Source organism: Hyla sarda, chromosome 4 (assembly GCF_029499605.1).
Source record: "Hyla sarda isolate aHylSar1 chromosome 4, aHylSar1.hap1, whole genome shotgun sequence".
NCBI lineage: Eukaryota > Metazoa > Chordata > Amphibia > Anura > Hylidae > Hyla > Hyla sarda.
This window is the reverse complement of record NC_079192.1, coordinates 30,070,413-30,083,291: the sequence shown is the minus strand read 5'-3', so window position 1 is coordinate 30,083,291 and position 12,879 is coordinate 30,070,413. Positions and strand designations below refer to the sequence as shown.

Below are 12,879 nucleotides of genomic sequence, written 5' to 3'. Positions count from 1 at the left end.
CCGCTGTTGCATTTGTACTCAATTTATTTAACTTTATTGCATAGTTTGCATCTCTTCATGTGAGTCCCTTGTGTATGCAACGTTTGTCAGTGTTCTTTTCATTCAAATACCCCTTACCTGGAGCCTGTATGTTTCTGCCTTCTCTTCCAGCTATGTACACTGTGCTTTTTAATTGCTATGATGCATTTTTTTATTCTTAATAAATAAACTTTTGTAATGTTTCATATATCCTTGTTGCTGACGCTTTTGTTGTTGGTGTTGGACTAACATGCTGGTGTAGCCCCCAACTTTACCTTTTCATAAGGGGTAAAAGGAGAAAAATCCCCCCAAAATTTGTAACGCAATTTCTTCTGAGTACAGAAATACCCTAAATTGTGGCTCTAAACTGTTTCCTTGAAATACGACAGGGCTCTGAAGTGAGAGAGCTCCATGCGGCCGAAATGAGGAATTTGCAATAGGGGCGGACCCGGATACAAGGATGGGGCTTGTCTCCATCAAAACCCTTTAGCAGTGTTTCCCAAAAAGGGTGCCTCCAGCTGTTTCAAGACTCCCAGCCTGCCAGGACAGTCTATGAATGTCCGGCAATACTGGGAGTTGTTGTTTTGCAACAGCTGGAGGCTCCGTTTAGGAAACACTGCCGTATGAGACATTTTTCATTTTTATTAGGCGGGGACGTGTAAGGGGGTGTATATGTAGCGTTTTACTTTTTATTATTTGTTAGTGTAGTGTAGTGTAGTGTTTTTAGGGTACACTCACACAGGCAGGGGTTCACAGTGAAATTTCCGCTGGAAGTTTGAGCTGCTGCTTGTAGAAGGAAACCCACTGTAAACCCGCCTGTGTTAATGTACCCAATACATTCAAAACTACAACTCTCAGAATGCACTGACAGACCGTACATGCTGGGAGTTGTAGTTTTGCAACAGCTGTAGGCACACTGGTGGGGAACCACTGAGTTAAGAAACAGACTCTAGCTCAGTGATTCCAACCCGTGTACCTCCAGCTGTTGCAAAACTACAACTCCCAGCATGTACGGTCTGTCAGTGCATTCTGGGAGTTGTAGTTTTGCAACAGCTATAGGTACACGGGTTGGAATCACTGAGTTAGGAAATAGACTCTAGCTCAGTGTTTCCCAACCAGTGTTCCTACAGGTGTTGCAAAACTACAATTCCCAGCATGCCCAGACAGTCAGGGATGCTAGGCATGTAGTTCTGCAATATCTGGCCATTCAGATGTTGCAGAACTACAGCTCCCAGCATGCCTGTGCAGTCTGGGCATGCTAGGAGTTGTAGTTATGCAACAACTGGGGAAGAACAGTTTGGAGACCACTAAGTAGTGGTCTCCAAACTGTAGCCCTCCAGATGTTGCAAAACTACAACTCCAAGCATGCCCAGACTGTCCAGATATGAATGAAGGGCCAGATATTGCAGAACTACACACCCAGCATCCCTGACTGTCTGGGCATGCTGGGAATTGTAGTTTTGCAACATCTGGAGGGCTACAGTTTGGAGACCACCATATAGTGGTCTCCAAACTGTGGCCCTCCAGATGTTTCAAAACTACAACTCCCAGCATGCCAAGACAACCAAAAGCTGTCTTGGCATGCTGGGAGTTGTAGTTTTGCAACTTTTAGAAGGCCACAGTGAAGATCACTTACCGGCGATCTTCACTGCAGCCTCCTCCACTGCCGCACTTTCCGGCCGCACTCTTCCTGCTGCCGCCGATACCACCGCTGCTTCAGGATGCCGCCGCCGGTCTGGGTAAGCCGGCCATGCTCCACCCCTCGTATAGATTTTATCTACCTGTCTGGTCCCCTCCCCCTTACACACTTTTACCTATTCTTCCATCGTTTACTTTTTAATATTAATATTTACTTCTTAATATCTAAATAAAAGGTCCATTACTCAAACATAAGTCTACACTGCTGAACTTAGCTTCCCATAACTACTGTAGTCTTTAATATGTGAAATGGGGAACACAATTGCCTCATTTATAATAATTCACTATGGAGACTGATACGTTAAGGGCATACCACTGTGCTGCAGATCCTGGTAGGTTTCTCACATGCTGAATGTATACCAATAGCAGCATAGCCATGGATAATTAATGTATGTAAATTTACATATCTAATCAGGTAACCCTAAGTGAATTTGATCTTCAGAACTGCTGACTCAGGACTGGAACCTGAAACACTTAGGGAATAAGGAGGGGGGAAAAATTATTGTGGAAGCTGCTACGCTCAGCTGTGTGGTATATTTGAGGTCACATGTGAAACAGTAATGTGGTATTGATTGCTGATGCCTGGCTAATGGTGTGAACCATAGGCATTGCCCTATGTTACTGGTCTTTTCTTGGCTGTAATATTCCATGCTCCAGTAGGGGGCATTAGTGACTGTTTAAATCAACAAATAATGACTTTCTAGAAAGGGGAAAAAACTATCATGCTTTTCGGACCTTCATTTAGAGTGGACAATATAGTCATATAGTTAAAGAGCTATCACACAAGATTTTCACTATGAAACCAGAGTCTACCTTAACATAGTAACATAGTAACATAGTTCATAAGGTTGAAAAAAGACCAGAGTCCACCAAGTTCAACCTATATCCCTAATGAGTCCCTACTGAATTGATCCAGAGGAAGGCAAAAACCCCTCATACTAGAGGTAAAAATTCCTTCCCGACTCAAAATTTGGCATCAGAATAAATCCCTGGATCAGGGGTCTGTCCCTATAAATCTAATATACATAACCAGCAATGTTATTACTCTCCAAAAATGCATCCAGCCCCTTTTGAACTCAGAGTTCACCATGACCACCTCCTCCGGGAAAGAATTCCATAGTCTCACTGCTCTTATAGTAAAGAACCCCCGTCAGTGCTGGTGTAGAAACCTTCTTTCCTCAATACCTAGAGGATGCCCCCTTGTTATGAATACAGTCCCGGGTATAAATAGATCATGGGAGCTATCTCTGTACTGTCCCCTGATATATTTATACATAGTTATTAGCTCTCCCCTAAGCCTTCTTTTTTCTAAGCTAAATAACCCTAATTCTGATAATCTTTCTGACTACTGTAGTCCTCCCATTCCCCGTATTACCCTGGTTGCCCGTCTTTGAACCCTCTCCAGCTCCCCTATATCTTTCTTGTACACTGGTGCCCAGTACTGTACACAGTATTCTATGTGTGGTCTGACTAGTGATTTGTACAGCGGTAGAATTATTTCCTTGTCGTGGGCATCTATGCCCCTATTGATGCACCCAATGATTTTATTTGCCTTGGCAGCAGCTGCCCGACACTGGTCACTACAGCTAAATTTACTATTATTTTCCATGTCAGTTGTCCCAAGTGTTCTCCCATTTAATACATAATACCAGCACAGATTTTTCATCCCCATGTGTATTACCTTACATTTATCCGTGTGGAAACTCATCTGCCACTTCCCAGACCAAACCTCCAACCTATCCAGATTCATTTGTAATAGTGCACTGTCCTCTATTGTGTTTACCACTTTACAGAGTTTAGTATCATCTGCAAAAATTGCTACTTTACTATTCAACCCCTCTACAAGGTCATTAATAAATATATGAAATAGGACAGGACCCAAGACTGACCCCTGTGGTCCCCACTAGTAACAGTCACCCAATCAGAATAAGTACCATTTATAACCACCCTCTGTCTCTTATCACTGAGCCAGTTACTTACCCACTTACACACATTCTCCCCCAGCCCAATCCTTCTCATTTTATGTACCAATCTTTTATGTGGCACTGTATCAGATGTTTTGGAAAAATCCAGACATCCAGCGATTCCCCCTAGTCCAGTCTGGAGCTCACCTCCTCATAAAAGCTGATCAGGTTAGTTTGAACCCATGCTTATATGGGGTCATACATTTATTTTTATCAAGATACTCCCAAATAGCATCTCTTAGAAAACCCTCAAACAAATTACATACAATGGAGGTTAAACTAACCGGTCTATAATTCCCAGGGTCACCTTTTGAACCCTTTTTAAATATTGGCACCACATTTGCTATGTGCCAGTCCTGGGAAACCTTCCCTGTCACTATAGAGTCCTTGAATATTAAAAATAGGGGTTTGTCTGTTACATTACTTAATTCCTTTAGGACATGGGGGTGTATATCATCTGGACCTGGTGATTTGTCTATTTAGATTTTTTGTAGGCGGCACTGTACTTCTTCCTGGGTTAGACAGGTGACTTGTACTTCTTCCTGGGTTAGACAGGTGACCTGTACTGGGGAGTTTACCCTATCTCGCTGTATTTCACCTGGCATTTAATTTTCCTCAGTGAATACAGTGGAGAAGAATTTGTGTAATATATTTGCGTTTTCCTGATCCCCGTCTATAATTTCTTCCTCATCATTTTTTAAAGGGCCTTTTGACCTTTTTGCTATTTATATAGTTAAAGAACATTTTGGGGTTAGTTTTACTTTCTTTGGCAATGAGTCTTTCTGCCTCTATTTTTGCGGCTTTTATCTGTTTTTTACACTTACATTTTTCTCGATAGCTTTTTAATGCTTCTTCACTGCCGTTCTGTTTTAGTTTAAATACTTTATTTTTGTCATTTATTGACCCCTTAACATTTTTATTCATCCACATTGGTTTTCTTTTATTCTTGACCCTTTTATTCCCATAAGGTTTATACCTCTTAAAGTGAGAATGTAAAATATCCTTAAAAATCTCTCATTTAGTGTAATTATTCTTGTTTTTGAGGACATTATCCCATTTCATTTTATATTGTAAGGGCTTCTCTGAGTTGATCAAACTTTGCCTTCCCAAAGTTCACTGTTTTTGTGGCTTCTCGAGAGATTTCCTTATTGCAGAACAAGTTATAATTAGGGATCGACCGATATTGTTTTTTTGGGGCTGATAATCGGTGGAGGTTAGGGCCGATAGCCGATAACTTATACCGATATTCCGGTATAAGTTATCGGCTATTTATCCCCCCGCGACACCACTGCAGATCATTGATTTAAAGCGGGTGTGTTAAATCAATGAACTGCAGTGGCTTTTGCGGTGCCAGAGACCGCCGCCGCCACCCACTTCTCTCCCCCTGCCTGTCCGGAGGTCCCGAGTCCTATCACCGCCACCGCTCCCCCCCCCCCCCCCACCACTCCGCTACGCGCCCCCTACCGCCCCACGGCACCGCGCCGCGTCGCACCCCCCACCACACCGCCCCGGCCCCATTGCCTCCCCCATCCCCGGTTTTATAATTACCTGTTCCCGGGGCCCGGGGTCCACTCTACATCTGTCTCCGGTGGCGTCCTCCTGAGCTGTCACTGTGCGCACTGACGGTGACGTCACGTGACGTCACGTCGCGTCACTCGTCATTGCGCACAGCGTAACGCAGGACGCAGCAGGAGCCAGAAGTAGCGTGGACCCCGGGAACAGGTAATTATAAAACCGGGGATGGGGGAGGGTCTGTGCGGTGGGGGGTGTGACGCGGTGCGGAGCAGCGGGTCGCTAGGGGGGGGCGGTCGCGGTGCGGTTGGGGTGGTTCAGGGGGCGGGGCATTATCGGCTTATCGGCAAGGTAATTGCCGATACCGATAATGTCCAAAATCGTGATTATCGGCCAAACCGATAATTGGTCGATCCCTAGTTATAATGTATTATATTATGATCACTATTTCCTAGGTGTCCTTCTACTTGCACATTAGTTACTCTGTCAGGTCTGTTGGTTAATATTAAGTCTAGTAGGGCGCCCCCTCTGGTCGGGCTCTGCACCATTTGGGACAGATCATTTTCTTTAGTTATAGTCAGAAACCTGTTTCCTTTATGAGATTCACAGGTCTCAGTCTCCCAGTTTATATCAGGATAGTTAAAGTCCCCCATTATTATCACATCATTCTGATTTGCTGCCTTGTTTATTTGCCTCAGTAATTGATCTTCTGGCTCTTCCATTATGTTTGGTGGCTTATAGCTTATACCCCTATCAGGATTTATTTTTTATTTTTCTCTCTATAAATTTCTACCCATAATGACTCCACATTATCGCTTCCCTCCCGTATATCCTCCCACAGTGCGGCCTTCAGACTGGATTTTACATAAAGACAAACTATCGTGAGAGCAGGATAGAAGGAACTAAACATCACATTGCATATTTAACCCCTTAAGGACCACAGGTTTTTCCATTTTTGCACTTTCATTTTTTCCTCATCACCTTCTAAAAATCATAACGCTTTCAATTTTGCACCTACAGACTCATATGAGGGCTTATTTTTTGTGCCACCAATTGTACTTTGTAATGACATCAATAATTTCACTACAAAATTTACGGTGAACCCAGAAAAAAATGTGTGGGGCAAAATTGGAAAAAAAATAAATTTTGTCATTTTGGGGGCTTCCGATTCTATGCAGTGCACTTTTCGGTAAAAATTTCACCATATATTCTGTAGGTCCATACGGTTACAATGATAGCCAACTTATATAGGTTTTCTTTATTAAACTACTTAAAAAATTATAACTACATGCCCTAAAATTAGTATTTTTAAAATTGTCCTCTTACTTTTTCCATATCTGGGATGGTATTACAGCTAATTTTTTGCGCCGTGATCTAAAGTTTTTATCGGTACCATGATTGTTTTGATCAGACTTTTTGATCACTTTTTCTACATTTTTTTAGGGTATACAAATTTTTTTATGTGTACGCCATTGACCGTATAGTTTGGACATTTACGCACGCGACGATACCACATATGTTTATTTTTTATTATGTTTATATATTTTTATATGGAATTTGGGAAAAGGGGGGGATTTAAACTTTCAATAAGGAAGGGGTTAATGTGTGTGTTTTAACTATTTTTTTTACACTTTATTAGTCCCATTAGGGGACTTTTAGGAGGAATCAATAAATTCCTCATATAGATCAATGTGGTTCCATAGAACCACATTGATCTGTGTGCTCTGCGCTCGATTGATAAAGCCTGGTCCTGCCAGGCTTTATCCTTCACAGAGCAGCAGCCGACACAGGAGTAGAGGTAAGCCCTTCGGCTACCTCAGAAGTGGATCACCCCCTGTGAACGTGCTGTGGGGGGCGATCCACCCCACTGGACCACCAGGGAGCAGTTAAAGGTACCTTAAGATGGCATTCTAAAGGGTTAATAGCCGGCCGCGGCGATTGCCGCATGTTAACGCCAGCCCTCAGCTACAAGAATCAGCTGAGGGCCGGCCGATATGACGCGGGCTTGAGTCGAGCCCGCGCCATACCCCCTTAACGGCACAAGGACGTGTATACACGTCTTTGGTCGTTAACCAGTTAAAGGCCATTTAGTTGGCAGATGACAAATATTTAAGGATATATATTAGCAATAGAAAATAGCCACCTCTGATGAATGGGGGGGCTGTCTCTCTGGTGGCTGAACTCCATACAGTGATCCCTCAACTTACAATGGCCTCAACATACAATAGTTTCACCATATAATGGTCTTTTCTGGACAATTGTAACTTGACATCAGACTCAATACACAATGCTACAGACAGTACAGATCTACGAAAAATGGTTGGAAGAACTGACCAATTAGAATAGGCATACACTGGTAAAACCCCTGTATTACTGAAGTGCATGCACTGACTGGTGTCTGGTAGCGCCCCCTACAGTACAGGGAGGTACTACATGTTCTGTACTACTCTTTACCTGTACCAGGGTTAGCTGCTGCTTTGGACACCAAGTAAGGGCGGCACCGTGTTTTTAGGTCCCTGAAGAAGCTCCTGTCCTCTACATAGACAGTGATCACAGCTCCCAGCAGATCTTTATTACTTTTATTTGTAAAGATTTGCTTTATCTATATTAGTTATCTACTTATTTTTCTTTAATCCTCACTTTTTCCTATTTTTGGATGACATATTGGTGGCTTCAGAACCAATTACCAGGTTTCCATAGAGTTATGGTCTCCACATATAATGGTTTAAGCATACAATGGTCGTCCTGGAACCAATTTATATTGTAACTTGAGGGACCACTGTATATTACTAATACAAAGGGATGTCTGATACTCACCTGCTTTGGAAATCCACTCCATGTAGCCATTCAACTCCCTTTCTATCTGCTGCTGTCTCCTCAGCTTCATGAACGCTCTACGGTTTTCTACTCGCTCTCTCTCTTTGGCAAACTCTCTGCATAAGACAAAAAATACAGGAAATTTCTTTGTGTGGAAAAGTCAAAGAGTTCATTCTGTTAATTCGTATTGCCCACCCATTATATAAAATATGTAAAAATAAATGTTTAATTGTTCCAGCTTTCCCATTGGCTATGTCTGTTTTATGGCTGTAGACTGGATAGACCTGTAATCCACTATACCAATGTAAAAGTATATACACTATATTCCGCACAAATTCCATTCAGCAAAGCTTGCTGAATGGAATAGCGGAATTTCCTCAGAATTGCATTGGAACTTCTGTGTGCCTATCACACAGAAATTATAGGCCCCATAGTGTTTAATGGGATTCCACCTCCAATCCCTGCAAAATTTTAAGACAGGCCTTTACATTTTGAGGAATGCAGAGTTTCCACGGCATTAATTCAGCTGTGTGAAGGGGACAGCAGAATCCCATTAAACATAATGGGGGAGATTCATCAAAACTTGTGCAGAGGAAAAGTGGACCAGTTGCCCATAGCAACCAATCAGATCGCTTCTTTCATTTGTGAAAAGTGTTCTGAAAAATAAAAGAAGCGATCTGATTGGTTGCTATGGGCAACTGGTCAACTTTTCCGCATTACAGGTCTTGATAAGTCTCCCCCTTTTTGCTTTAAATTTCGGTGGAATTTCTGGCGGGAGTATTCCTCACAGAGATTCCACTGTGTGAACATAACCTTACTCCCCTCTGTCTTTATCTAAGACAGACAAAGACCGCTGTATTTAGTTTTTGCTTAAAGGTACTCCAGTGGAATTGTTTTTATTTAAATCAACTGGCTCCAGAAAGTCAAACAGATTTGTAAATTATGCTTGCAACAAGAAACAGCGTTCGGCACAGCCAGCCATACAGCCAAAAACCGCTCCTTAGCCTTGACAGGAACATAAATCCGACGTGTAGAAGAATGTGAAATGAGCGGCACTCAACACGTCCAGGTAGCGACAAACTTCTTTATTTCTTAAAGTGCAGTTAGGACATACAGGTGCAGGGAGACAGGAACGCCGGAAAATCCGGTAGACTGGTCACAGCCGTATCGGCACGATACGGCTGTGACCAGTCTACCGGATTTTCTGGCGTTCCTGTCTCCCTGCACCTGTATGTCCTAACTGCACTTTAAGAAATAAAGAAGTTTGTCGCTACCTGGACGTGGTGAGTGCCGCTCATTTCACATTCTTCTACATGTCGGATTTGTAAATTACTTCTATTAAAAAAAATCTTAATCCTTCCAGTACTTACCAGCTGCTGTATACTACAAAGGAAGAAAAGTAAGAATATGCAGAATACGATTTACTTTTTAAACTGTGGCAGAGTAAGACTGCTGTATGAAAGCACTGATGTGGAAAGGGAGAGGTACTCCTCGGGGAGAGGGGGAATCCTGCATCACTTCACTACAGCACCTCAGTATTTGTCATTTTTAAGACAGTTATTGTATTGTATGTTGGATCGCGGTCCGTTATTTTTCCCAGATGGGGATCGTGATATTTCTGATATGTTTTTGTGTTATTCTGAAAATGTTGAATAAAAATATATTGCAAAAAAAAAAGAAAGGGAGAGGTACAGCACTCACCCACTTTATGGTGATTGAATGCTAGAGACTTGATACGCTGGACAGTGAGCTTTGCAGGCATCAGCCTTTCATTGCTGTCATGAGGATTCCGCTGCGGAATTTCCTCTGCAGAATGCAGAATTTCGGCTGAAAGAATGTTCATTCTCACAGGGGAATTCTGTGCGGACTGCATTGTTGTCAATAGGGAAATGGTGAATATTTTTTCATTACATAATACTCATAAAAGTCCTTCCCACACATGGACACCCCTAGTCTAGGGTGCTGAACTAACTGCATAAGATTGTCCCATTAAAACAATCATCATAAGATAAATCTTAAATAAACCTTGCTTTTACTTGTGCGCATATCACCACATCAGTGGGTTTTTAGCCTTAATTTTAGATAAGCTTACCCGGAAAGAACACCCAACACAAGGTTAAGCATGAAGAAGGAGCCAATGATAATAAGAGGGATGAAGTAAAGCCAGTTCCACGCGCTGCCAAACACATCATTACTCTGTACGGGAAAGAAGGATAAAGAAAAGGAGATGGTTTACATAGAACGCTACATAGAATATAAAGAGTTAAGCAAACATATTATAGATATCACTTGTGATCTACTGTATCTAAAGTCTTTAGGGAACCTGCATTTATGCTTCAGAATTAAAACTTTATTGATATTACGTTATGTTTTATTTGAATTTTGTGTTTAAAAGATTGAAGTGAATTGCTGGGAGATTCATTCCTACATATTGAACCTACATATTAACCACAGCCATTCCTTACTGCAGGTCCGTCATAGACATTATAGAGATTATCCAGGATAACATAACATATAGTTGCTTTCTTCCAGAACTATCACCACGCTTGTCCTCAGTTTGTGTGTGGTATTGTGGCTCAGTTACAAAGCGAATCAAGCAGAGTTGTAATACTGCACACAACCTGAGGTCAGATGTGGTGCTGTTTTTTCAGAAGCAAGCAGTTATGCTTTATAAAATCCTGGATAATCTGAAGTAGGATGAGGGGTCATTTAATATTACATCTGTGAAATATACAGGGCAGATGTAGGAATAGGGGTCATAATACATCATTGATCGATACGGGGCAGTTGTATAATGAGAGGGCATATAATAATAGATTATGCAGGGTCGTTACAGGATAAGGGGGCATGTAATAACATCAGTGATAGATACAGGATGAGGAGTCATGTAATAGCTCACTGAAAGATACAAGACAGCCATAGGATGATGAGTAATAACAGGTCAGTAATGATTACAATACAGTTATAGGATGTGGGGTCCTGTAGAGGTCAGTTATTAAATAAAGGTGGTAATAATAGATCAATAATGGATAAATGGAACCTACACATTACAATAAGATGTAATAACTGATCAGTATTGGATATAGGGTAATTATAGGAATAGGGGTCATGTAATGACATATCATTGATAGATACAGGACATTTATAGGAGTGGGGTCATGGAATATTAGTGCAGTAATAAAAACAGGAGTTAAAGGGTGGGGAGGGGTAATGTAATAATGGATCAGTGATAGATACAGGACAGTTGTGGGATAAGGAGTCATGTAATAAAATACTGAAGAACACAGCTGTGAAATAGGAGTCATGTAAAAATGTTGCGATAGATACAGGACAGTCATATGTAGGATGGTAAATACAGCACAGTTATAGAATAAGGAGTCATGTAATAGTGGCTCTATAATAAAAGAAAAGGGGTCATATAATACCTTAATAATAGATACAGGGCAGTAATAAGATAAGAGGTCTTGTAATATTAGCTCAATAATAGATACAAACAGTTATAAGATAAGGGGTCATGTAATATTAGCTCAATAATAGATACAGGACAGTTATAAGATAAGGGGTCATGTAATATTAGCTCAATAATAGATACTGGACAGTTATAAGATAAGGGGTCATGTCATATTAGCTCAGTGATAGATACAGGAAATAAAGGATTTGTGAAACAGCTCCTTCATCACATTTTTAGGAGGCGTTCCCTTCAAGTCTGTGCTTTACTTCAACAAGGAGTCTTGGAAACTGATCGGGAATGTATGGCAAGATGGAGATGGAAGTTGGAAGATGGAAGGAGTCCCATCTGCAGACAACTGTTTCGGGGTTTGCAGATTTTAATTTTTTTTCCATCTAGCACAATCTCTGGCTTGACATACATTACCAGTTTGTTTCCTAGCTTTTGTGAAACACTGACTTAAAGCCTCATGAAAAGGTTGCTTGAGAGCTTTATGATACTCCTTAAAGGAATATACAGGGAAACAGAAAAGTGTCCCCTATCCACAGGAGAGAGGATAAGTGTCAGATTGAGGGGGTCTGACTGCTAGGAACTCCTGGGATCTCCTGTACGAGCCCCCACTACTTACCCATCCCCAGGGAACTTCAGCCCCCACCATCTGAGACGAGTGCAAGTGACAGCCCACTCAGCTAATCACTGGCTGAGATAGGGGTCTTGTATGAGCCTATTGCCTGAGCAGGTCATCACTTGCACTTGTCTCTGAGAGTGGGAGCCAGAGTGTGATGAGGATGGTTAGGTAGCAGGGCCCATTTAGGAGATCAAGGGGGTCAGACCCTATGCGAACAGACCCTTATCCCCTCTCCTGTGGATAAGGGATAAGTTTCAGTTCTCCGGAGTACCCCTTTAAGGAAAAACAATGCCTCTTAGATAATACTACAGAAATGTAATGGGGTGTAGGTGTCATGTAATAATGGATCAGTAAGACATACAGGGCAGTTATGGGATGAGGGGTCATGTAATAAAATAATGATAAACACAGGGCTGGTAGAGATAATAGGGGTCATGTAAAAACTCTGATAGATACAGGACAGCCATATGTAGGATGATAGATACAGAAAGATATGGGGAGGAGGGGTCATGTAATAAAAGATCAGTTATAGATACAGGGCAGTTATAAGATGAAGGGTCATGTAATATTAGCTGGATAATAGATACAGGAGAGTTATAAGATATGGGGTCATATCCCACAGATAGATATAGGGCCGATACAATGAAGGGCCACATAATAACCAATCAGTGATAAATACTGTATAGGACAGTTATTGGGTGAAGTGGTCAGATAATAATAGATCAGTGGTAGATGAAGGTCAGATATAGAATAAAGGGGTCGAGCAACAGCAGATCTGTAAATGATACAGGATA

General features: G+C 41.7%; 2 protein-coding genes across 16 annotated transcripts in view; one reads left to right on the top strand and one right to left on the bottom strand.

Annotated features, from left to right (window-relative positions):
- The window catches only part of LOC130367694 (surfeit locus protein 4-like), a 644,664-nt gene that overhangs the window by 379,393 nt on the left and 252,392 nt on the right, over positions 1-12,879 (top strand). The window lies entirely within an intron of this gene.
- CACNA1A (calcium voltage-gated channel subunit alpha1 A) overlaps positions 1-12,879 on the bottom strand; it is a 358,458-nt gene that overhangs the window by 208,906 nt on the left and 136,673 nt on the right. For all 8 annotated transcript variants that reach the window (XM_056570294.1, XM_056570295.1, XM_056570298.1 and 5 more), the window contains exons 7-8: positions 10,102-10,205; positions 8,010-8,125 (exon numbers count right to left, since the gene is read on the bottom strand). In XM_056570294.1, coding sequence (XP_056426269.1) covers positions 8,010-8,125; positions 10,102-10,205 — 220 coding nt within the window. The remainder of the gene's footprint in view (positions 1-8,009; positions 8,126-10,101; positions 10,206-12,879) is intronic.